General features: G+C 42.8%; 1 protein-coding gene across 1 annotated transcript in view; it reads right to left on the bottom strand.

The window, feature by feature from the left end:
• Positions 1 to 20,470, bottom strand: part of LOC103262061 (multivesicular body subunit 12B-like) — a 46,371-nt gene extending 25,901 nt beyond the window's left edge. The window contains exons 1-2 of the mRNA XM_021713171.1: positions 20,422 to 20,470; positions 14,984 to 15,106 (exon numbers count right to left, since the gene is read on the bottom strand). Of these exons, the coding sequence (XP_021568846.1) occupies positions 14,984 to 15,106; positions 20,422 to 20,457 (159 nt within the window). The 5' untranslated portion in view covers positions 20,458 to 20,470. The remainder of the gene's footprint in view (positions 1 to 14,983; positions 15,107 to 20,421) is intronic.
• Between the last annotated feature and the right edge of the window lie 6,761 nt (positions 20,471 to 27,231).

Genomic DNA, 27,231 nt, shown 5'->3' on the forward strand with positions numbered 1-27,231 from the left:
CTGCGGTGGCCGGAAGCGGCCACTGCACTCCAGTCTGGACGACAGAGTGAGACTCCAACTCAAAAAAAAAAAGACTATGTTCTCTGACTACATTGGATTAAATAACTTGTCAATAATAGAAACATACCTAGAAAATATCCAAACATATGGAAACAAAACAACACACATCTAAATAACTCATGGGTCAAAGAAGAAATCAAAGAGGCAATTAGACAGTATTGTGAATAGAATGAAAATTATAAACAACATAACAAAATTTGAGTAATGCAGCTAATGCAGAGTTTAGAGGGAAAGCCATAGCATTAAATCTTTATGTGAGAAAAGAAGAAGTCTCAAACCAGTGACCAAAACTTTAACTTAAAATACTAGAACATTTAAATCAAAGTGAGCATAAGAAAGGAAATAAAGAGAAAACAGAAAAGCAATAGAGAAAATCAATTAAACTAACAGCTATTTCTTTGAGAAGATCAATAAAACTAATAAAACTCTAGGCAGTCTGAGCAAGAAAAAAAAGAGAGATGATGCCAATTACTATTATTGGGAATAATAGAGAGGATACCCTACTGATCTTACAGACATTAAAAGGATAATAAAAGAATATTATAAACAACTTTATGCCCAGGAACTGGAAACCTTAACTAAAAAATTCCCTCGACAGACACAAATTACCAACGCTCATTCAAGAATAGATAACCTGAAGAGCACACTATGCCTTCCCATATCCAGGCCCAGAAAGCTTCAATGGTGAATTCTATAAACATTTTTTAAAAATACTAATTCTACATTAAAACGTTCAGAAAACAGATAAAGAAGAAACATACCTCAACTCATTGTATTAGACCAGTATTATATCAAAACCAGATAAAGACATTATAAGAAAACCATAGAACAATCAATATTTCTCATTAACATACACATAAAATCTCTTAGTAAAATTTTAGCAACTTGAATCTAACAATGTATTTAAAAGGTAATTCATCATATTCATGTGGGATTTAATTCAGAAATGGAAGTTTGGTTTAATATTCAATTATCAATCAGTATACTTCATCATATAAAAAGATTAAAAAAGAAAAACCATATGATCATCTCAACGTAAGCAGATAAACCATTTGACAATTCAATATACATGTATGATAAAAACTCTCTGGATATATACTTTGTGTTAAATCCATTAAAAAATCCAGAGCTAATGCCATACTTTAATGACGAAACCCTGAATGCTGTCCCCCTAAGATTTGGAATAAGGCAAGGATGTCTGATTCTACCACTTTTACTCAGTGGTATACTGGGTGCTCTAACCAGTGCAGAAAGGCAGAAAATAAGAAATAAAAAGATAAGAGGGATACAGATTGGAAAGGAAGCAAAATTGTTTTTATTCACATGTAACATCATTATGTCTGTAGAAAGCCATAAAAATATTCAAAAAAGCTACAAGAGCTAATAAGTGAGTTTAACAAGGTTGCAGAATACCAATGTAACATACAAAAATCTATTGTATTTCTATAAGCAAGAATAGAATTAAAGTGAAAATAAATACCATTTACAATAGCATAAAAAATGAAACGCCTGGAAATAAATTTGACAAAATATCTGCAGAATTTTACACTGAAAACTAAAAGACTACACTTCTACACCAAAAACTAAATAAGAGAAACTAAAGAATACATAAACAAATGAAGAGATAGGCCTCATTCATGGATTCGAAGAGTCAATATTGTTAACATGTCAGCTATCTGCAAATTGACTCATACATGTAACACTACCACAATCAAAACACCAACAGACTTTTTATTTTGTAGAAATTGACATGCTGATTCTTAATTTTATATTAAAATTATATTAATTTTATAAATTATGAATATATAATATAAATTATATATTTACATAAATTATAGATATAAAATAAAATTATATTGATTTTATATTACAATTAAGAATAGCCAAAATAACCTGGAAAAGAATAAAGTTAAAGGACTATTCAATTTTAAGAATTACTATAAAGCTACACTAATCAAAGAGTATAGATTCAGTGTACAGATAGACATGGAGATCAACACAATAGAATACAGAGTCCAGCCATATATCTATGAGCAACTTATTTTTTACAAAGGTGCTAAAGTAACTCAATAAGAAAAGAATGATCTTTAAAGAAAGGGTGCCAGAAACAATTGGACAGCTATATGTAAAAAAGTGATCTTTGATTTGTGCATTATACCATATATAAATATTAACTTAAAATATGTCATTTACCTAAAGATGTGTTAAAACTATAAAACTTTGAAAGGAGACTGGGGAAAAAACCTTAACCATGGGGTTGGCAAGGATTTCTTAAATTTAATATAAAAAGCACTAACCATAAAATTTTAAAAATGATCCAGACTCTATCAAGCTTTAAAAGTTAAGCTTTTCAAAAATACTGTTAAGAAAATGGAAAGGCAAGCTACAGATGGGGGGGGAAATATATATATATATATACACATATATCTCCAACAAGGGACTTGTATTTTAAATACACAAAGAATTCTTCCAAATGAATAATAAAACAAACAACCCCCCCAAAAAATAGGTATAAAAAAAAGCACTTCACCAAAGAAAATATACTGATGGCAAAAAAAAAAGAAAGCTCAAAATCATCAGTTATTAGAGAAATGCAAGCTAACACCATAAACAAATACACACCCACTAGAATGGCTAAAATTTAAATGAATGACCATCTCAAGTGTTGGTATGGATGTGAATGCGAAACTGATGCCAGTTGGCATGGGGTGTAGTTATTTCATGACTCTGCAACAGAAAATAATTTCAGATCGAGTCCAATGCATAGCAGAAGATGAGATTTTTTTTTTTTTTTTTCGAGTTGGAGTCTCACTCAGTCACCCAGACTGGAGTGCAGTGGCCGCTCCCGGCCACCGCGGCCTCACCTGCTGGGCTCCGGCGATCCTTCCGCCTCAGCCTTCCAAGTAGCCAGAATTACAGGCATGCGCTACCACGCCCGGCTGATTTTTTTATTTTATTTTTTTATTTTAGAGATGAGGTCTCACTGCCCAGGCGGGTCTCGAACCCACGGGCTCACACAATCCACTCACCTCAGCCTCCCAAAGATGCGGGATTACAGGCTGAGCCACCGAGCCCGGCTGAAGATGAGATTTATTAGAAGGAAAAACATGCTCAAGAGAGCTCATGGGTGCCTTAAGAGAAAGGATACGTGCTTGCCTTTGACAAGAAGCTTTATATAATTTTACAGTGATGATTAAACAAGCCATGACCTAAGAGTGGAGGACTACAGGTATCTGGTCACAAGTTTTGATTATCATCTCCCAACCTTTTAAAGTCACGAGGACATTCTAAATAGTAAAAGTAATTACCTAACTAGATTTGGGCTTTAAAAAAAAACATAATATCTGTGTTTTGGGTCATTCCCTATTGTTTCTGTGATTTACTGTACTAGTAGTTCCACATTCTAACCTGCAAGGTGGTCTGGTATGCGTGGTCAGTTGGGTGAAGGTAGTGTACCAATAAGATGTCTGAATGCTTACCCTATTTTAATTTAGGCCTGCCTGCAAGAAACTCACCTATCTATGTCTAAGCTACACTAGCTACCCTGCCTCAGAACAACTGGGATGCTAATGGTCTGCTGGTGAGAATGTAAAATGGAAGATAGTTTGGCAGTTTCTTAAAAAGTTAAACACACATCTACTATACAATCCATCCATTCTCCTCCTAAGTATTTACTCAAAGGAAATGAAAGCATATATCTACACAAACACTTGTATATGAAAATTCATAGCAGTTTTATTTTTAATAGCCCAAACTGGAAAATACCCAAAATACCACCAATGGGTTAATGGTCATACAAGTATACAATAAAGTCCTACTCATTAAACAAACAAGTACCACTGAAGCACTCAATAATATAAATTAATTTCAAAATAATTATTCTGAGAGAAAGAAGCCAGATACAAAATTCTCAGATTAAAATAGCCAGACAAGATAAATAATTTATACAAAATTCTAGAAAATGCAACCTGATCTACAGTGACAGAAAGTAGACCAGTGGTTTCCTAGGGGTGGGGCTGCAATAAAGGATGCATTATAAAAGTACAAGAGGAAACTTCTGGTATTGATGGATACATTCATTATTTTAATCGTGATGATGGTTTCACAGGTATATACATACATATACCAAAACTCATCAAACTGTACACTTTAAACATATGCAGTATATTGTATGTCAATTATATATCTCAATAAGGCTACAAAAAAATCCATATACAACAGAATCAAAACACATACATAAAAGAAATGACAAAACATATGAAGAACACTATTAGAGTCATACCCCTCAGCAGGGCCTCCAGAACGTTAGGGTGTGGGGTGTTTGGTATACAATCTGATGCCACATGAAAGATGCAAAGAATTGCACAGAAGTTAGATTAGAAAACATAGTTTATTTAGAAAGTACATTAGAGGGAGAGAGAGGGAGACAGAGAGGAGATTCACCTTCCCAAGGTAGGGGAGGTGGCCAAAGTCAGGAAACATGGCAACAGCCATCGCTCAAAGAGCATATGGCCCCACCAATAAGGCAATGTAAGTCTAGTAAGGCAATGGCCACAGTGATCTGGCAATGGTAAAATGGCTGCTTGTGGTCAAGTCCTTTTAAACATTTTCTTTGGCTGGGGAAAGGTCATTAAGGTGATTGGGTAGTGGTCTACTCCATGTCATTACAAAGGGGCAGGTAAGTGCAGGTACTAATGTCAGATGATGAACAGCAGATAGATGGGTGGGTTAGTCACATGATTGCTGCATGGTGGTGGGCTAGATGGGAGGAGACATGGGGAGGGGGTTTTCCTGAAAGAGATCGTCAAATGTTTTCAATTCACAAACTCCTCAGCAAAAAGGTGGTCTATTATCATTTCTATTGCTCTGTCCTTGTCTTGCATCTGATGGAGATTTGCCGAGGTAGTGAGGTAGGCTGCCAGTTTGGCCTGCAGTGAAATGTCTGAACGTTTCCTAAAACCTGTCTATTGGAAATTTATCTATCTATGTCTAACCTAAGCTAGATTCAAAGCATGTCAGAGGTAAAGTCTAAGTAAAAATGGTTATACTGAGGCAAAAAGACCACACTAAACTAAGTTTATTCTAGGTTTCCATAGGTACCTCCTTTCAAACACTATAAAGCTTTACTGAAAAACATAAAACAAGAGCTAAATATGCAAACTATGTCCTAGTTGGGAAAACTCAATATTTTAAGAAGTAGATTCTTTTCAAATTAACTTATTAACTTAATGCAGTTGTACTGATAATCAAAACATAATATTTTGTGCAATTTGACAAGTTGACTCGAAAGTTCTTTTAGAAAAGATAATATGTGACATTAACTAAAAATTTTTGAAACAGAGAAAAAGGAAGAAAATAGTTCTGTTGAAACATGCCATAAAAACCTTGAAGACATTATGGTAAGAGAAATCAAAACAAAAAGGTCATATATTATATGATTCCAATTAAATGAAATATCCAGAATAGGTAAATCCCTAGAGACAGAACATAAATTGGTGGCTTACAGGAGCTGATGGGGAGGGGAGAATAAGGAGCAACTTTTAGTGGGTGAAGGATTTCTTTTTGGGGTGGTAAAAATGTTTTAGAACTCGATAGAGGTGATCATTGCACAACATTGGGATTGTACTGAATGCCACTGAATTGTTCACTCTGAAATGGTTAATTTGATATTATGGGCAATTTTAATTTTTAGAAAATAAAGGAATTGCTAACTTTTAAAAAAAATGCTATAAACTTTAAATAACTGAAACAATATGCTATTGTGAAAGAATAGGTTAAATAGATTAATGAAACAGAATACAGTCCAGAAAATTTCTCTGTTTGAGGCCCAAGCAAATGCCACTCTACAGCAAGCTTTCTCTCCCTGTGTCACCAGACTGTTTCCTAAGTCAGTTGAAGTTGCAGGTCTTAAGTTATAAGCAAAGTGTTGCAATGTTGTCTTAACGCGGTAGTTTAGATTTATGAACAAAAGCTAGGGTTGAATGTTAAGGGCATGATTAACTGTTAATGGCATAATTTGACCTGATTTGAGTATTTTTAATGTCCCTGGTCCTGGGCCTGCTGCAGTACAGCTGCTGTTACATCTACTGTCAGCTGTACGTGGGCCTTACATCCCCATCCTAAAGGGCAGGTTTACCCAGCATTCTGGCATACTTCTAGGTCCAGCCCCCCAGGATCAGAATACCCCCCAAACAAGGCTGGTTTGGGGTAAATGGAGGTCAGAAGAAAGCAATAATAAAGCTTTTCCCTGATATTTCGTGTTCTATGCATAAAAGCTCTAAGCCTTAAGGGAAAAGAAGTCACTCTAGGTTTCATCTCTGGGATGGAAAATGAGTTTTGAATCAGACTAAAGTACAAACCTGTGTATATGCAAGGATCTAGTATATATAACAGCAGTTCATGAAAACAACAGGGAAGCCAGGTTCAGTACAGCTGGAGAGATCCTTATGGTGATGTAAATTGTATTATGGGATCTTTTTCCCTATATTTTATGACACTTTGATATCTTGAGGCCTTGGAAAGAGGGGCCTGCCCCTCCTAGGGTTGGCTAATTCCTAAAGTAGTAAACGACTTGCTTAAGAGCACACCTTTGACATGCCAACCTACCAACAGAGTCCATAGCTCCACTCACTTGCTTTCATCCAATTCCTGAAGTCAAGCATACTATCCCCCTGCCCTAAGTCACCTCAGCACCTGGTACCTGACAAGGAGGGACCACCTCAGCCCCCAGAGCCTGCCGATATTAATCAAACTAGCCAGTCCTAAATCTGCCTACCCTGCTTTGCACTGTCCTTCCTAGGGAAACAACAATAAGAACTCTTGCCAAGATTTTCCTCTCACTCACTCTGCCTCCTGATGACCCTGGGTCTTCTCTATGTGGCCCTGCATGACATGGCGTGGCCAGTCCACACCTCTTGGGAACTATGAGTAACAAACTATCTTTCCAATGACAATCTTCTCCTGATCTATTGGCCATACCATACCTAACTAAAAACAAAATTCTGGGCACATTTAAAAACAGAAATGTTCTGTATCTTGACTGTATTAATGTCAATATCCCGGTTGTGGTATTATACAACAGTTTGCAAGATGATACCATTGGGAGAAAATGAGTACAAGTACACAGAGGATCTCTCTGTATTAATTCTTACAACAAGCCGGGCTCGGTGGCTCCGCCTGTAATCCCGCACTTTGGGCGGCTGAGGTGAATGGATTGCCTGAGCCTGTGGGTTTGAGACCCGCCTGGGCAACTTAGTGAGACCTCCTCTCTACAATAAATCAAAAAATTAGCCAGGTGTGGTAGTGCGTGCCTGTAGTTCCAGCTACTTGGAAGGCTGAGGCGGAAGGATTGCTGGAGCCCAGCAGGTCGAGGCTGCGGTGGCCGGGAGCGGCCACTGCACTCCAGTCTGGGTGACAGAGTGAGACTCCAACTCAAAAAAAAAAAAAGTGTAATTGAAAAAAAGAAAGAAAAAGCTAGTGCCTCGTCTCTTCCATCAGTCCAATTAACTGAAGTTTCATTGTTAGAAGCCTTCCTAAATAGTAAATAGGAAGTTTTAGTGAACAGAAGAAAGTACCAGAACATTGTCTTGTTCACTACCAGTTCTCTTCACTTTCCAAATGAATTATCTATGGCAGAAGTCCCCAACTCCAGGGTCACAGACCAATAGTGGTTTGTGGCCTGTTAGGAATCAGACACACAACAGGAGTTGAGTTGAAAGTGGGTGGCTCCACCTACTGTCAGATCAGCTGTGGCATCAGCAACTCATAGGAGGGTGAACTCTATTGTGAACTGTACATGCGAGGGATCTAGGTTGCACACTCCTTATGAAAATCTAATGCCTGATGATTCCCCCACACCTACCTGCCCATGGAAAATTTGTCTTCCATGAAGCTAGTCCCTGATGCCAAAAAAGGTTGAGGACCCCTGAACTATGGAACTAACGGGGGAACTAAACTCCTTGGGTCAAAACTAAAAATTCATGGTTGGTTGGAGATGGAAGCCCAGAAGACAAGACTAACTCCTCTGTAACCACGCAATTTAAGCCACCATTTCTGATAGAATCATCCTAACAATAGCCATTGTTTGCCTCCTGCAACCTTCTGGATGCCAGGCACAGTGCTAAGTGTGCCACATGCACCCCCTCCAGTATAGCTGTGCTCCTCTGGGACCAAAGCTCTGCAGGCCAAAGGGGAACGTGGAAGGAAGATACAAAATCATTAAGAGAAGTTTACTAATTCAGGCCACAAGAAACAAAGGCCCAGAGCTGGTCATAAAACCACTTTCCGTGTTTTCAGTAAATCTCAGCTTAATGTATTTTCTAACAGAACAAAAAGGAAGAACACCTGGTGCCTTTTACCAAAACAAGTTCTGGTTCTGAAAATAAACCAATCTGTGAGGCAGGACTCTGGTTATTTCTGCATTTAGGAGTAGCTCCATGATATAAAAGCTATATGCACAGGGAATGGAGATAACAGGAACAAGCTACTGCCACTTGTTTCTGCCTTTGCTTCTAGGTGGCAAAATTCCAGGTGGGGCAATGCCTGAGGCTTTGGGTTCTCACCATACTCTGACTCATGAGGACCAAGGTCAGTTTTCCTGCCCTGGCCCCTCACCACAGTGTCGGTTTTCTGAAAACCTATGTGACAGCTGTGCTCTGACTAGGCATATGATGATGTCCTACATTTCCACTTGATATCTACCATATGTTTTCAACAAGATTTTGTTACCATCTTCATATGCTTTTCATAATGAATTTTTTTAAAATTCCTTGAGCACCATATAAAAATACAAGCTTGTCTGAACCTGTCTCACCATTTAGTTTTGTTTTTTTTTTTTTGTTTTTTTCCTGCTTTTAGGACTTCACTTGTAGTTTAGGATTTTAAACTTATCCCCTGCTATGCTCCCTATACCTAGCCCACTGGCCCAGAGTGGAGCTGATCTCTCCTAGTACCCCCACAGCGCCTCACAGCTGACAGTTCAAGTATTTGAAACTCCAATGATTCAGAAAATTCCTAATACATTTTGGGCATATATACATTACACAGGTCCAACTGTTTTTAAGAAATGTTTTGTTGTATAATTAGTTTAAGAAATAAACAGTGCTGGCAAAAAGGGAGATGGGGAAGGAGGAAGCAGAAAGGGGAAGTGGAGACTCCAAGAGAGCTGGCTCACGTGCTGCCCAGGGAGGACACATGGTAGTCAGAGACCATGACCAGGGCTGGCCTCCCAGCACGCGGTGGCAAGATGGAGTGAGAAGAAAACAGATATGACCTCCTGGGTCTCTCTCTGACTAGTATCTGGATCCCAACTCCTCTGCTCCCTCACGGGCCTTGCTCTATCAGACAGCTCCTCTCGTTCCTATACCTACATCCTTTCCTCACTGCTAGTCCAATCCATCAGCACACACTCAACACTTTCCCAGCCTTAAACAAAGGAAAAAAGCCTCCTGATATCATGTCATCCTCAAGCTCCCACCCTTCCCACTGCCTCCCTTCCTCAAGGCCATCCATGCTCAGTCTCTGGTCACCTTACTCTTCAAGTCCACTCCAGCCTTGCTTCTGAGCCTATCACTAGGTTCACAACCATCTCTTGTTACTAAATCTATGGAAATCCTTCAGACTCATTCCACTTACCCTCTAGGCAACTTTGAACATTATTCACCACCCCTTCCTCCAGAAATACTCCTTTTCCTTTAGTTTTCTTACTAATTTTCCACCTGCCTCTCTGGATGCTCAGTCTAAGTACCCCTTTGAGTGCTTCCTTCTCTGCCCATCCTCAGTCAGTAACACTCCATGGGAGTCTGATGTAGAGTCTGACATGACACATCCTCTCTTCTTCTCTTCTGGTCCTACAGCCCCTCCCTAGATGAGCCTGGTTACGCCCATAGTCCTTCCTATATGAGGATACCCCACACCTCTCTCCAGACCTTTAGCTCTAGGGCTCCACATAGACATTACATAAGCACCTCAAATGCACTGTGTCCAAAACTGACCCAAATATCTCTCTCCCGACCCTACCCCATCTGGCTGTCTATGTTCCTACCTCAGCAGAAAGCATCACCATTCACCCAACTACCAGCAAGACTTCTTGTGCCACTCTGATCCTTCCCTTTCCTTACCTCTGCATGTACCTCCCAACATTCAATCCATTTTTTTCTGCGAAAGAGTAAGTATTTGGGTTCTTATGTCCCATGTTTACATAGCCCCGATCCATCTACTCTCTATATTTCCACATTAAAAACCTAGTGAAAACTACCTGTATCACTCTGTACTAATATGCAGCTTCCAAACTCATTCACTTGCTTCCACCTTCCCCCCATCCCCCAGATCAACTGTACTCCTTGTTACACACACCAAGTGAATTTTGAAAACACAAATCTGACTAAGAACCTAATGACGCCTACCACCCTCAGAATAATAGCCAAATTCCTTAATATGGTTGTGATCTGGCCTCACCCAACTCCCCATCTCTGATTTCACTTGGTAGAACCCAACCTTCCCAGAAAACTGGATTTCCAGTGCCTTACAATAGTAGGTGATCAATAAACATTTGTGAGAGAAGATAAATAAATGCATAATGGTCAGGAGGTTTCACTAAGGAGCTATATGAGCTAGGTTTTGAAGGATGAGTAAAATTTTACTAAAGAGGAGGGCATAGGTATTTTGCAAATATGAGAATAGCTAGTTCAAAGTTTTAATGGTACAAAGTTCCTGCTTATTCTGGACATAAGAAAGTAAGAGGTTCAATGGGGCCAGAGAGAAGATGAGTAAAAGGAAGTGAGACTGTGAGACACAATGAAATTATGCATGTCAAATAAAAGAATTTGGATTTCTGTCCTATGTGTGGTTATCGAAGGAACCTCTTGAGGGGGTGGATTCTTTTCTTTTCTGTTTTTTTTTTTTTTAGTTGGAATCTCACTCCTTTGCCCAGGTTGGAGTGCAGTGGTACCCATGCTCACAGCCACCCCAGCGTCGACTTTCTGGGCTCCAGCAATCCTTCTGCCTCAGCCTTCCGAGTAGCCAGGAACTATAGACACATGCTACCATGCCCAGCTATTTTTTATTTTATTGTAGAGACGAAGTGTTGCCAAGTTGCCCGGGCTGGTCTCGAACCCGCAGGCTCAGGTAATCCACTCACTTTGGCCTCCCAAAGTGCTGGGATTACAGGCTGAACCACCGAGCCCAGCGCGGATTCTTTTCTAACACTGAAACAAGTGTGTGTGTGTGTGTGTGTGTGTGTGCGAGTGTGTGTGTGTGTGTGTGTGTGTGTGTGTGTGTGTGTGTGTGTGTGTGAGAGAGAGAGAGATCCTTCAGGCCCTTGCTCTTCTAGATATGCCCAAGGGTGAAAAGCATCTTCAGGCAGGAACTCTGATGTTTGACCTTCCAGGAAACTGAGGTCCACTAAAGACTGGGAATCCCTTACCTGGACATCTGGAAATAGCCATTGAGCTCAAGGCTAACCTGACTCTTAAGAGTTTCTATGCCAGAAAGACTCCTGTGTGTGTACGGTGGAGTTTCTCAGCAAGGAAATGGAAGCAGTCTTAAATTGGTGTGAGAAAAAAAATATTCTCCTTAAAGACTATGATACATTTTGGCCCAGATGCTAAGTGTGGTAACTCTAAATGCCTTTTTGAGGTGGGTAGAATGAAAGCAGCCTAAAGCAAGGCAGAGAACGGGGCAAGGAAGCAGTCTGAGGATGGGCCTGCATCTCCACAGCAGATGTCTCTGAGTTTTAATATCTCATTCCAGTTATTCCCAGAAAAGTCTCCTGAAAACTAAGTCTGATCCTAACTCTTTATGAGAAATCATGTGCTATATAATACAATTTGAATGTGTCCCCCAATGTTCATGTGTTGGAAGCTTAATCCCCAAAGCAACAGAGCTGAAAAATAAGACCTTAAGAGGTGATTTGGTCATGAGGGCTCTGATTTGTAAAGCAAAAGTTACATTCTTTGCAGAGGAGTTGTAGCACTACATTACAATTCTTTGAAAACTGACTATCCACATATGATAAAATAGCATGCACAACCTCTGGCAAACACCAGGCAACTATGACATGGAGTCATTACTCCAGGGATGCAATGTCACAGGAAATCATGAGACCCACCCTGAATCTGACTGCAAGGGGATTGATGCCTCAGTCACTCCAACATCTGAAAGTGTGGCTGCAGAACCAAAAGGGAGACTAGCTCAGAGAGGACTGCAGACACAGGGACAATAAATTGAGAAATTTAGCAAATAATCCCCAGTCCCCTAGCCTAAGAAGCTTCCCCGACCCAGTGAGAAGGGAAGTTATTGAATTATATTTTTATAAATGAACATTTGGCATCTTTTACCCTAAGCAGCAATGGGGCCTAAGCTCATTTTAAAGCAGTTGTGCTACTTAGGGTCAGTAGTCCATCTGCTACCTAACTCACAGGGCTGCATGGTTGCAGTGCTTAACGTGCTCTGTGCACAGGGAAGGATTAATCCTCCAACAGCTACGACAGACAGAGAAAGGTCTCGCCCCAATCCACAGCAGGGCTTCCTCATTCGCTGAAGTTCTAGCTAAGAATCTCTGCAGCCTGGCCACTACACAGTGCTTTACACTTTGGTCTGAATGTTGACTTGATATGGAACTCCAGATCAAAGGAACGGGAAGTCCTTCTTCTCACCCTGCCCTCCCCACCTTCCTTGAACTCAGGGCCAGACCTCTGGGGGAATGAGATGCTTATCTGAGATGTGTCCAGAGCCAGTACCAAGAGGGGACTCCCACCTCTCTCCCTGGAAGGACTTTCAGAGGGAACCCGGGCAGCCTCCACCTCGGCCGTTCAGAGGCTGGGTAATTACTGGGCGGCCTAACTCGAGCCCCTTGCCCTGTTCACCTCCCACTAAAATGCATGGCACTGCACAATCGTGAAATGTGCTTATTAATTTTACTCATTTGACACTGTGCTCTTCTGCCCTGAGCTAGATGTTAGGAGAAAATGATAGGGATAGATTCTGCTCCTGTCAGATTTACCAAGACTTCCAGAAAACCAGACTATCAAAGGCCATCTGCCGCCCACTAGCCAAGCATGCAGAATGACCCCAAAGGTACAAACGGAATGTTACAGATACAGATCCACAAAAGAGGGTGGCAGGAAGATGGGGAGACCCCTGGCCTTGGGCTTGAGCTCCCAGTGAGACCTTTCAGGAGAGCAACCCCGAGCTCATCCTTCCCCAGATTGTGAGCTCCCAGCCCTGCCTTGATTCATGACTTGCTGCTTCATACCTAATTTATCAAAAGACACTTCGGATCCTCAAATCAGGAACATTTTTATTAGCTTCCCCAAGAGCTTTTGTGGCACAAAGCCATACCTAATGATTCTATTTTATGGAAAGCTATACATTCAAACCGTGCTTTGAAGTCAGGCAGCAGGTAAGATTCAAATTTTTTTAGAAAAGATTCCTTCATTCTTTCACATTCAGAATGTTTATGAGCTTTCAAATAGTTGGGAAAGAGACATGGAGGATTTGCACAGGTTCCAATTTCCCCACCCAGGACCCAGAGCTGGCTGACCCAGTACAGAGCAGTCTTGACCACAGTGGTTCTCAATGGAGGCTGACTTTGTACACACTCTCCTCCTGGGGATATATGGCAATGTCTGGAGACATTTTTGGTTGTCACCAATGAAGGAAAAGGGGCAGATTCTATTGTCACCTACTAGGTAGAGGCCAGGGATGCTGCTAAGCATCTATGCTACATAGGACGGCTGCACAGCAAAGAGTTATCTGATTGTCTGGTCTCAAAAATCAATAGGGCCAAGATTGAGAAGCCCTGCCCTGGGGCTTCTGCTGGACCAAACTGGGAACATCAGACATTCATCTAATCACTACGGCAGGTTTTCAGTGCTGGCTAGTGAGACTCATGTTCTTTTATTCTTATGTATTCTTGATGCACATTTCCAATGAACAGGAATAGAATGTTGTCATAAACAAAAAGAAGAAAGCGAAAATGAGACCACCTTAGAGGGGAGGTGTGGGGCGGCATATAACATCAATAAGGGTACCTGATCTCAAACCAGGTGAAGTGGGGACCAAAGGGAGGCCCAAATTTTACCTGTACAATGACCACTCGTATACCTAATCCTGAATTGTACCCCATATCTTTAAAATAAAAATTTTTTAAAGACATATGACAATATCCACCGCTAATGAGACCCTCCTAATGTTCCTCTGTACCTTTTGAACACCGCCACAAAATAACCAGTTCCAATCATCAGGACTACTGACACCAGCACAGATGTCTGCTGAAAAGCAAGGAAAGTTCTTTGCTAAATTGTGGCAGTGTGGTCAGTTACAGCACTGGACTAATAGAAGGCCTGGCCCTGATTATTTACCACTTCTAAGCATCACTTATTGAAGCTTGGGTTCTCCTAATCAGCAGGTGGAGATAAAGTTACTTGCCCTCCCAGCCTTCCAGGGACTCATGAGAGTTGAATGAGTTCATGGGTAGAAACTGCTTTGTAAACTGTAAAGAGCTATACAAATGCATGACAATATACTTAAGACATTTATACATGCATAACAATATATGACAGCCACCAGAGGTCTTTCATAGACTCTGAATCCTTTTCATGAAATGTCACAAGTAGGAGTGACTTGGGAAATCAATGAATCCAATCCCTTAATTTTACAGAAGGAGAAAATGACTATCACAGAGGTTAAAGTACTTGGCCATGGCCAAGGCCAGGAGACAGCCCAGAGGGGCTCAGGTCTTCTGACTTCCAAACCAAGATACTTCCTATGCCCTCCACTGACAATACTTTCTATCCCTTGATTATTTTAAGTTCTTACAGAGAAGAACCACATTTTATACACAAGGTTCAGGGGGTCTTGGGCACAGAAGAAAAATATTTGTTGAGTCAGTGTGCAAAACATACAAAATAGTATCTTGACTTACTACATCATAGCCTGTAGGGGCTCGGTTCCGAGAAGCCACCACCCCAACTCCCGTGATGGGATCCATTGATGCTTCTGGCAAGGCTTCTGAGAGGTCTTTGACTTCAGGCATGGTGGATTGATCCTGGTTCAGAAAAGGAAAAAGAAAGCACAAAATTCAAACTTAGCATTTAAAATGAACAATACAAAGTTTCAAACAGAATCAGAATCTTGGGACAAATATCCCGAGCTAGGTTCCACATACCTGAACTGACTGAAGGGGTCCTGACCCTACCTGACCTTTTCCTCAGATCAAGAATTTGAATCACCTCTGGCCCGGGTTCTTCTCAAGTTAGTTTTGGACACTGAGCTAACATAGTTAATGAGTATTTGTCCCTGCTCTCGGGAGGTAATTCTGACTCAAACCCCAAAGCAAGTTATTCTCAACTTGACTGTCTGTCCAGCTGTCTGATTTCTGAACAGATACCAGTAGCTCCTCTGAAGACAAATCAGATATGGCTAAGCCTAACAACAGCTTTCATTTCTCTGCCTTGTAATTTTTCCTTATGGAGGTGCAGACTTCTAAATCTACAGCCTCTACCACAGTCAAGGTTAGACCTTCAGCAGGCAGAGCTTTGCAAATAAGCCAAGATCTTTGCAAACACATTGAAGAGCGTTCTGGGCATGGGGCAAAGGAAAAGTGTTCAAGTCCAGGCTCCATAACTGACTAGCTGGTGACCTTAAGCAAGCAATTTAACCTCTTAGAGCCTTAATATTCTCAACTATAAAACTAGGTCATGATACTGACACTTGCAGAGCTGCCGTGAAAATGAAGAGAGTCAACGTAAATGAAGGGCCTGGAGAGGTCCCTGGTACACAGCAGGCGTCACTCAACAAAAACCAGTTGAGACTGGTGGTGTTTGGAGCATATCGGTCCAGTGTAACTAGCCAGAAATGTGGTACGTGTCATTCCCTAGACAGTCGGCAAAATCTCTTTGTTGTGTTTCACCCTCAGGTCATGTGGGTACTTACTTAAAGCCAAACACTAACAATGGCCATAATTCTTGCTGGGTACTTTGGGACAAAGGGAGAGAAAATGGAATTATTATTCTGCTGCTGTCTGCCTCTTGATGTGACCAGAGGAGACAGGTAGAATATAGAGAGCACTGGGTCTGGGCAGCTGGAGTGGCAGTACACCAGAAAGCAAATAAAAGAGGCAACACTGTATGTAAATGAACCTAAGTACTTTTAAAAGGCCAAGCAGTGAAAAAGAGCAAGTCAAATTCCACCCCCTTCTGCAACAATTAAATTCCACTGGCTGTAGTTCTGCCAGATCTCTTCAGGCTGGTTACTGCTTCCAAAGCAAACCGAACACCCTGCCTTATGAAAGAGGCAGGAGGAATATTCCTGCTTCTCAGTCTAGAATCAGAAAAGACAGAGGCCATTAAAAATGACTGCAGCCTCCTAAATGGAAACAATCGAAATACTGTATGCAAGTCATAAATGAAGGCAGTGGAACCTGCAAAAAGCTCCAGAAACAGACTTGTCAATGCAACAGAGCCAGGTCCCCGATCAAGGCTGAGACATACCTGGAACAGCTGCACTCTCAGCTTCTGTTTATGACAAAAGCTAAACTAAGTTATGCTTTACTTAATTCTACTGAAAATAAGCTTCTACATAGCCAGGGCAGAGGGCAGGAGACCAAGATACATCACTGCATTATTTCCTATTTTCAAATTTCATTTACCAGGCAAGTTTATCTGCATAAAGCACAGGGCTTAGTGCTTCCTGCGCACAGTAGGCATTAAGTAAATATTTATTGCAAGAACATGCATGCATGTCCCTAATAACGGTTTAGAATTAAATATGTGCAACTGCCTGAGCCAAAGCAGGCACTGATCAGAAAAGCCCTGCGCTTGAAAAATCCTGTATTATTGGTAATATGAAAATAACATTGCCGCAGTTTGCAAAATATTGGTACCTGCTGTTAGTTACCAAGAATGATTTGCAATTAACAATTCATTAATTGAATGTATGAATTCTGCCAGTGCTAAAATACCACGCTGTTAATTTAATAAAGAACATGTGAGGTAAGTTTTTGTTCGTTTTTTTAAAGACAGTAAGGCCTCTACTATGAGAGAGAGAGAAAAGAAAGAAGGAAAGGAGAAAGAGGGAGAGAATAATCCATATCTTATTTGCTGATAGATTCATCTCCGTGTCCTCAGGTCACAGTACCCTCCACGAGGTGCTGATGACAACGGCTCTCTTTGGCTGTGGAGCACACTCTCAGTGGCAGGAGGGTCAACACGCTCTTGCATAATGATGCTGCTCCCACAATGCACCGAGGCGGCCCAGCAGCAGGTTCCAAGATGGCCACGGGCGCCCCGGGCTGAGGTAGACAAAGAAGCTGGGCCTGTGCGCGTGTGGTCACAGCCCTGCCAGCCGAAGACCTAGCAGAACTGCTCACAGAGCATCCCCAACGCCCAACGCCCACTTTCCTTCCCCCCAGCAGCCGTGCCTGGGGGGTGGGGATCAGGCAGCCTTTGTGAAATATAGACAAATGGTTCCGCACTGCGCCAGCTACAGCAGACTCGGGTGGAGGAAGCTTTTAATGAGAAACGCCCAAGATATCCATGGCAGAGGCCATCACTCAAAGCAGCTTGCCCTGAATTACATATTTTCTGACTGCAAATTACTTTTAACAGCGTCTCTACCAGCACTTCAATTGACCTTCCTAACAAAAGGCCATTTATTAACTAGCACTCCATGTTTCTCCGAGCTGCCCGGAGCCGGAGCAGGAAGGGATGGCACCGGGCTCAGAGCTCAGCCACCCAGGGTCGCAGGCCAGGCATCTGCCAGGGGGAAGAAGAGGCCATTAATGAGAGCCCGCAGAGCAAATCTGACCCGGGAGGGGAGGGCAGGGGAGCTGAGTGTTTAAGACCAACATTAACCTGTCTGGGTTAAAACATAAAATCCTGAGGCCTACTTGCAACAACTCCTGGTTTCATCTCAGCAGCCCCTCATTCAGAATCCACCTCTATCTCAAAATCCTAACTGCCCACAAAACACACTAATATGTCTCTGTTGCATTTGGACAGTGATTTGCAATTCTCAAAAAAACTTTCTCAAATTCCCTCTCAGTTGATGCTCACATCAAATTTGAGAGGTGGCCAGGTGGTACTTTCCCTGTCTTACAGGAGAGAAAACCGAGGTCCAGACATCTTAGACACCACGCAGCTGGCAGAGCCGAATGGGATGGCTAGTCTTCCTACCCAGGTCTGGTCTGCCTTCTCTTGCACTAGACAGAGAGGCACCAATATCCCACCCGATTGAGAAAGCAGTTTCAACACTAATTATATTTTAAAATGCCAAAGCTCTTCTATCTCTAGTCACAGCTCAATAAGTCAAGTAAAGGGGGGGAAAGTACAGAAAGATAAAAGTAACATGGGATTAATTTTTCTCACACCTCAGTTTCAAGATTCAACATTCCCCTCATAAATAATTTACAACAATAAAAATGAGCTAAGGCCATGTTTGTGTAGGATGGAGGTAAATTTAGCCCTAATGAGGGAGATCCGAGCCCTGTACAGGAGGGAATAGGTTGATCTATGGCACGGTGCAAGCAGGATCGACAGCTCACAGGGGCTCCATTACCAATTGGAAGTCGCAGAGCCAACTGAGAGGAGGGGGGAACAAAATGAGGAAACTTGTGCCATCCCAGCTGTGGCTGCAAGGAGGATCTCTACAAGGAAAGCCAAAAGTTAACCCAATGTTTTGGATAACAAGACTACAGCTGTTGAGATTTTTCAGAACTATAAGACTAAGCCAATCTAAATCAGGTCTCATTAAATGCCAGGTAAGGAATGAAAGAGGCGGGGTGCCAGGGAGTCACATCTGACCTCAAGCTAGACCTCCTAATTCACCCTTGCAGGTCATCTGGTTCCAATCCCCATTCTGACCTCTCCCCTAAGTAGGCATACAGCCTCTGCTAGTTCATTTCCAAGGCTGAGGGGGCTGCAGAAACTAGCTCTAGGCAGCTGATCCTATGTCTGCCCATGAGAGGGTTCCTCTGCAAGGTAGGAGAATAAGAGTGTGTGTATGTTTGTGTGAATATGTGTGTGTACCCACATATATGTGTGTGCCCACATGTGTATAGACTGGGCAAGATGAGGAGGGCAAGATGTTTTCGAAGCCAGGAGGATTTCTTCTGCCATGCCATGCTGAATGAGCACCATACAGCAAGGCCAGGAGGAAGCCTGCCTCCTGCTTCTGCCTATAGCACTGCAGACAGCACATGAGGAGGCCCCAGCTCCCATTGCTGCAGCACCTCGCCAACACTGTCATCCCAGGTTCACAGAGAAATGAACTTTAACTATAAAGCCCCTTCATACAGACAGTACACTGCTCCCTTGCAGCTGATCAAAGAATTACTACAACAGTGTGCTTAATCCCTAAAAGTCAGCAGTGTGGGCTTAACTGATGCTGAACATTGTTTCAGAATCAAAGGCTTGCCTCCAGGCCCCAGTCTGGGAGAAAACTGAGCTACTGTATCACAGTTGAAAACTCAAGGGAACTTTGATATCATCTCTGTTTAATTTCCACAGCCCTCGTGAGCCTGGGGTTTATCTCGTTTTATCAACTCCTGTACTGAAATCAAAACCCAACTAACAAAGCTCAGACCTCTCTCCACAGAGGCCCTTCCAGCAGTGGGGAGTGGGCTGAGGAGTTTAAAGTGCTTTCAGGGGGCAACAACTGCAGGGGGCAGGGAGCACTGCCTTCAAAGGAGGTGCCGCAGGCACCAGGCCCTTGCCCCAGCCTCCCCACTATCTCAGCCTCCTGCTGTGGTGAGAAAGGCCAGTTCAGAAGCTGCACCAGCCAGCGCTGCTGGTCAGAGCTGAAGGCATGACTTGCACACAACTTTTGAGGAGAGTAATTTCAAAGTATTAAGGGGAACCGATTACATTGGGCTACTGTAATTGAAATGACATAATCAGTGGGTTAATTAAGTCCCCACAGAAGGATGAACTTATAATCAGTTTGCTTGAAATCCATAGTCAAGGGCACCAAAGACATAAACTGTCTGCCCACATCTACCAGCTTGCAGGGCTGGGGAAGGGAAGGGAATAAATATTTTACTCATCATAAGAAACAGTACAAGAGCAAGCAGCGGATAAAAAGGGGGTGGGATGCCCCCCCAGTAAAATCTGCTGCTACAACCATCATGGGTTCTTTGCCTGTTTCCCAGCGGCAGCAATGGCCTGTAGGAAGCCGTGCCCACCTCTGGTGCCCCATGAATATGAGCACTTTTCTGCTGACAATTTGCAGGCAAGGGACAGAAGTCTCTAAGGAGAAGGCCCATGGCCAGTCTTTAAGGAGAAGGCCCATGGCCAGGACTGACCAACACTTATCATAAATACACATACCCGGTCACCTCTTTGCAACGAGATTTCAGAGACCTACCTCCACAGAAGGCTGCGAGCTGAGGCCAGTGTCCATGCTATACCTTGTTACAGTGCACAGAATGAGAGGTTGTCATGGTGGAACCTCAGGAGAGCATCCTGGTGCCTCCTGAACTTTGCTTTGGACAGATTACCTGGTGACCAGTCAGGAGTCAAACCACTCTGACACATGTTGGTCAGGTGGCAACAGGTCACATGCTGTCCCCTTTAATCCCCCAATATTTGAGGAACTACAGCAAATATTTTTCTAAGCTCTCCTAGATCACAAAGAATTTTCCAGCTAGGGAATTAACAATTGCCAGCACTTCCTGCTTCCCTTCCTGCCAGTAAAGTTCTGTTTCTCCTAATAGTGGAATCTAGTATATAAATGTGTCCATTCAATCTGACCTATGCTTAGATTTCTATTAACCATTTGATTACCAAACATAGATTTTCATAAACTATGTGAGGCAGTTCAGTTTGCTGTAACTATTATGGTGCAATGCTGGGTTACAGAACTCACTCTCCCAACATAAATCCAGGATCAAATTCTATAGGACTACCATGGCCAAAGCCCTGTCCCGTACAGGTCCCACTCTGCATAACATCATTCGAAGGTGGAACATCCTCCAGTACATGTGCAAACCCCACCTCCTTGCCCATGGTTACTACAACTGAGGGCCATCTCTGCCCACTTCCATAAGGTCTTGCCAGGTGGTACTATCATATTGTCCCCTGGAGAGTAGGAAAAAGGAGGACCCCAACAAAAAGTAGATGCCTACAAAACAGGGAGTCTCAAGAGCAACAGTTTCCTGAGTATTCAGTGATACGAGTCACACCTTGCCCTGATGGCCACAGTGACTGCACAGTAAAAATGTCATCTCAACACAGGCAAGTGGGCATCCAGGCCAATATCATCAGAACACCTAGCTTTAGGTCAGCTGGGCCACCATGTCCCTCCCTGACTTTCATGTGGGTCTTGAGAGCTTCTTTTCATACATTTGGTCAGTTAATCATTCTACTGGTGTGCCAATGATTTCCAAAATACCTCCAAACCCAGACTTTTGTCCTGAAACTCGGAGGAAGCTATCTGGTGTCCTGCTGTCTGTCTTTACTCACACATCCCACAATACCTCAAACTCAGGTGGCCTTGCCATCTTCCCCCGATGCATCCTCTCTCCCACATGCCCAGTCCCTAATAGGGCCTAGCATGTAACACTCAGTCCATAGATGTGTATGGAGCCTCTCTCTGGCTAAGCACTGAAGGTAATGCAGATGAAGATGGGAAGTTCACATTCTGGAGGAATTACCCAACTTTAACATGCATAAAAATCACCAGAATAAGTTGCTAAAACAGAGATTCACTACCAGCTGATGCTAAAACAGCTGGTCCACATCGAGAATTTGAGTACAAGAGAGTAGGTATTTGATGAATGAATGAATGAAATGAACCTAAAGGTAATCTCCCATGAGAAAAGTCTCAGAATAAGCCCCTCAGTCTCTCTCCCTCCCTCTTCCTCACAGATCAGCCAAAAGCATCCAATTCCTCCCCTACAGACACACCCACCACCTTTTAAAAACTGGGTCACACCACCCTCCCCTCAAACCTCCTCCAATTGCCCAGATAGGTGATGTCACTCAGAATCCTGACATCCAAGCACATGGTCTTAGCACACACGTACACACATGCACTTGTGCTCACACACAAATACACACACAGCCTTGCCTCTCAGCAGGCTAGAATATACTTTCCCTGGCAGAATATAAGTTGTTCAAAGATAGGCTATATCCACCATGGTGCCTAGTTCACAATAAATGAGACTGAGGAATGATAAATGAATGGAATTCCTATCCTCTCAAAATTGCCAAGTCTCAAAGGGGCAGAGGCAACAGTGAGAGCCCTATGCTGGGATTGCTGATGCTCCCACGCAGGACACACACCACAATTCCAGGAGTGAGCCAGAAGAAGAGACTACAGCACTACTAGGTAGTTCCAGAAGTGGATCTAACTCAGTGCAGCCAGGTTGGATGCAGGCTAGCACTGGGGTCCAGGCTGGCTGCAAGAGGAATGCCCTGGGGAGCTTGTGACTAGGTGGAGCTGAGACTAGATAAAGCACAGTCAGGGAGAAGCTCCAGGGTGCTGGGTGACACAGCACTAATAAGGCTGTGGGATATAACCCAAAAGAAAGGGACTGCAAATGAGGGGACACTTCCTTCTGCCTGGTGAGGCAGAGAGAGAGAGGGAAGAAGAGTGACTTCCCTGAAAGACAGATGGTACACAATGGTGAAAGTCTTGCAGGCCAAAGAAGCAGCATCAACAGAGGCACAGTGGTGTGAACAAATATGAACTGCTGAGGGAACTGCAAGGAGCAGATGGGACCTGAAACAAGCTTAAGAAACAAACAAACAAAACACCACCAAACTAAACCAAATAGTACTTCTTGGCTATTTCTGAGGTCTAAGCAGTGATGCAGATCTACAGGAAGGGGCACCCCATTGTATGAAGGAAGAGAGTCCCGGGTCTTACATTCATACTTTCTCTCCTGCAGCTGAACATTTCTCCAAGTGCCCCTTCCTTCAGATCTCAATAGAGCTTCCTTATGCTGTCAGCACAATGGGGGGAATGGCAGGCAAAGCAGAAAAACGGACAGGGTGCAAGCTTTCGAGTTAGAAGAACTCGAGCTCAAATCCCGGCTCTGACACGTATTTAGAGCTAGTAACCCCAGGCAAGTTGGCTAAACTGGGCCTGAGTGTCCATCCCTATAAAATTGGAATAGTAGATAATATTTTCTCTACAGTCTATAATGTGTATAGAGCATCTGGAATTTGCATCTAAATACAATCAACAGGGTAAAAAGGCCATCTATGGAATGGGAAAAGATATTTGTTTATCATATATATAATGAGGGCTAATATCCAAATATATGAATATCCAAATCTACAATTTAACAGCAAAAAAAACAAATTTCCTGATTAAAAAAATGGGCAAAGGACTTGAATATTTTGTCCAAAGATAACATACAAGTAGTAGCCAACAAGCACATGAAAAGATGTTCAACATCACTAATCATTAGGGAAATGCAAATCAAAGCCACAAAACCCTAATGAGTATAAGAGCCACCTTACACTCATTAGGATGGTTGCCACCAGAAAATAACAAATAACTAATATTGGCAAGTATGTGGAGAAATTGGAAACTTTGGTACACTGCTGATGGTTGATGGGAATGTAAAATGGTGCAGCCACCATTTTATGAAAAAGAGTATAGTGATTCCTCAAAAAAACTAGAGTTACTATATGATCCACCAATTTCACTTCTGGGTATACAGCTAAAAGAACTAGAACCAGGGTCTCAAAGAGATATTTGTACACTCATGTTCAGTGAAGCATTAGCATTAGTCCTAACAAGCAACAGATAGAAGTAGCCCAAGTGTCCATCTACGAATGCACAGATAAACAAAATATGGTGTACATATTCAATGTTATATTATTCAGCCTTTAAAAAGGAGGAAATTCTGACACATGCTACAACATGATGAACCTTGATGATACTGTGCTAAATGAAATAAGCCAGTCACAAAAAGACAAACACTGTCTGATTCCACTTCTGTGAGGTACTTAGGGTAGTCAAATTCATCAAAACACAAAGTAGAATGGTGGTTGCCAGAAACAGGAAGGGAGAAGAGGAAAGTTGTTTAATGAGTACAGAGTTTCAGTTCTGCAAATAAAAAAATTCTGCAGAGTAGTTGTACAACAATGCAAATGTACGTAATGCCACAACTCTGTGCACTTAAAAATGGTTAAGATGGAAATTTTATGTTGTGTGTATTTAACAATAGTTTAGAAAGCATCTAGAACTGAAGTTCTCAAATTTCAAAGTTCAATGCAAGGTGTTTGTTAAACATGCAGATTTCACAATCCCTTCCAAGATATTCTGATTCAACAAAGTCTAGGTATAAGGCCCTGGAATCTGCAATTTCATAGATACCCAGACAGATTTAGCTCATTAAGAATTCATTTATTTCTCTCTTCTAAAGGATCGGGGATATTCTTTTGAACATTCTACTCTGCTAATTAGTATCTGTTTTTTAAAAAGAGAGAGAGCGTGTGTGTGTTTGGGTGTGTGTATTTAAAGAAAAAAGAAAATTGTGTTGATTCCAGTCACCGGCTCAACAAGATGGCCCTGCAGTCCTCAGGGACGTATGTGCTACAAAGCTCGTGTATGCAACCCCTGGGCTCCAAGCCCACAGGGCTCTCACATTTCTGCCTAGACAAGACCCACATGTTGCCAGAAGCACGTCAAGTAAACCAAACATATGCCCACAGGATGTCCCCAACAAGGGAGGTAATGTTGGGCATACTCTGTAATGGTTTTGCCTCCCAGACAGCTGGAGAGAGGAGATCTGACTCAGGCAAGGCCTCTGCAAACAGCACAGACAATGCTGAGAAGCCACAATTCCCAAGGGTAGCCAGAGAGCAGAGAGCCGAGGACAGCCAGGGGACCAGTGAAACTCTGGCCAGGGAGGGCCTCAGAGAGAGCAAAAGCAGCCTGGAGATAGGCAGCTCATTCAAGGATCCCAGGCCTCCCTCCGTAACCCAACTAGCAAAGGAGCCAACTACCACAGTCAACTAAATACAGTGTTCTCAGCCCAACCACATCCAGCCATGTAGTCATTTGTTATCTTCAGCATCAGATTAATAATAACACCTTCTACTTTTCCCATGCTTGACTCCAATGCCATCGCTACCTTGCAGTGCAACAAGGATATTGTTCTTTGCACATAGAGCATTTCCAACAAGCTAAGGCAGAGAGATCCAGGCCATTTGGATTCTGATACCCCCAAAGGCAAATCCACCATGAAACCGATAGAGATTAAGCTTTGGACCTCTCCTTCATCCTCTCAACTTGAGAGGTCGTCCAGCAATGTGCTCACATGATGGTGTGGTTTTGTCACATGTACAAATGCAAGATGTTCTTATGCTCTTTTTCTTATTGCCTCCTCGCCACTAACAAAGTGTATAAAAACAGAGATCTCCCGCTGGATGCTGGATCTCACATAAATTTCATGAAGACTCCCGCCACCTGCAGTCATACATATTAGCTCATTCAGCCTTCCTGACTGCCTACCTTTACGGGTTAGGCTTTATCCTTATAATCACTTTTGCATTAAGTAAATGAGAATTCAGAAAGGTTCCATGACTTGTTTAGGGTCACCTGGGGACCAGGAGATAGCCTGAGATTCAAACCCAAGCTCCTGAATCCAAGCCTAGTGTTCTCTCTACTATACCATCACTTCCTAGTTGTCCTGCTAAAAATGAAATAATGACCACAAACTGAAAGACACTCTGAAAATAAATAAGCTACTCTTCCTCATTCATCAGCTTACAAACCTTTAACAATAACAGCTAACTTTATTCGACCTCTTGCCATGTGGCAGACACAGATCTAAACTTTTCTTGCAGTATTCCATTTACTTCTCACCATAATTCTATGAGATAATTACTGTCACTAGTTTCACTCTACAGATGAGGAAACTGAAACTAAAAAAAAAAAATTCATTAATTTGACCAAGAATACAAAGCAGGAAAGTAGCCAAGACTGAAGCTGAGGTCTAATTCTAAACCCCTTGCACATAACCATGGTGTGACATTCCAGCCATACGTGGAGAAAGCCACCCAGCGGGTTGGAAGCAGGGCAAGGAAAATGCCCTTAGTTTAAAAGCAATGACCTGAAGGCTAGAAGGAAAGAATAAAAACTGTGGATTAGAGAAGATGACTTTAGGTTCAAATGCGCCGGTAATTACCACATCAACTGCTTCACATGGATCTTAGAACCCAGGTCCCAGCAGAAGCCTCATCTCTCAGAGGCTCCACTTAAAGATTCTGAGCATGGCACACTATCTCAAAGTACCCCACATGATTTCCAGCAAGCAAGAAAGGTGTCACCATCTCTGGCAAGTAAACTTCCCAGTACACTGAATTTTTCAGTTAGTCTAGACTTCACAGAGCTTATCTCCTAACTTCTCTAAGGCTTTTCTGGTGCAGCTGATAAGATTTTCTAGCCCTGTTTAAAGGAGATGAGATCCAGCCAGCTGTCGAGAAATGTACAATGAGATTATATTGAGAAGGAGCCACAGGAGACAAAGGCCCCCTAAAGAGGAGCTGGCCTGCTGTCTGCTTTTGTGGCAGAAATTGGAGCGGGCTCTAGTTCTTGGGTGGGGGCAGGGAGCGACCACCATTTGCCTTTTAGAGGGAGTAATCAGGTCTTCCTCTGTGCCTTGCTGGAGAGGCTGTTGAGGGGTAGGGAACAGAAGATCTCATTTTTAAAGGTGAGAAAGGCTGATAATTTAGAACAGTTGTGTGTTGACAACAAAGAAGACAAAGATGCTCGTGAATATACCTTGTTCCCCTGTGCCTGCCTCTTGAGGATTTGATGTCCCTTGATGCCATGCTTCTTGTCCCAGGCCCTGCCCCCTGTGCCTCACTTGTGCTGGAGTCACTGTAGGGTGCTCATCAATATGCCCACCATCCTTCCCGGTGAGTACTCTGGGTCTTGCCCGCCCAGGCCTGGCATCTCACCTTGCAGACAGGTGCCCCAGGCTTTGGCTGTCCTCTCCGCTGTGCTCAGGTCACATAAGTGGCCGGCACCACAGGTGATGCCCGAGGGGCAGGTGCACTCTGGGCTGCACCCACGTAAACCAGAGAGAGCTGGACCCCAAGCCAGGCCGGTCAAATGGCTGTCCCCAGTCTGTGCCCCAGCGGGCCGCCTCGCCTCTCACGCGGGCAGAGGTGGCTCTTCGGCGCCCCTCACCTGCCCAGGCCCTGGGGGCGC

Source organism: Carlito syrichta, unplaced genomic scaffold, assembly GCF_000164805.1.
Source record: "Carlito syrichta isolate Samal-C Ts95f unplaced genomic scaffold, Tarsius_syrichta-2.0.1 Scaffold304325, whole genome shotgun sequence".
Taxonomy (NCBI): Eukaryota; Metazoa; Chordata; class Mammalia; order Primates; family Tarsiidae; genus Carlito; species Carlito syrichta.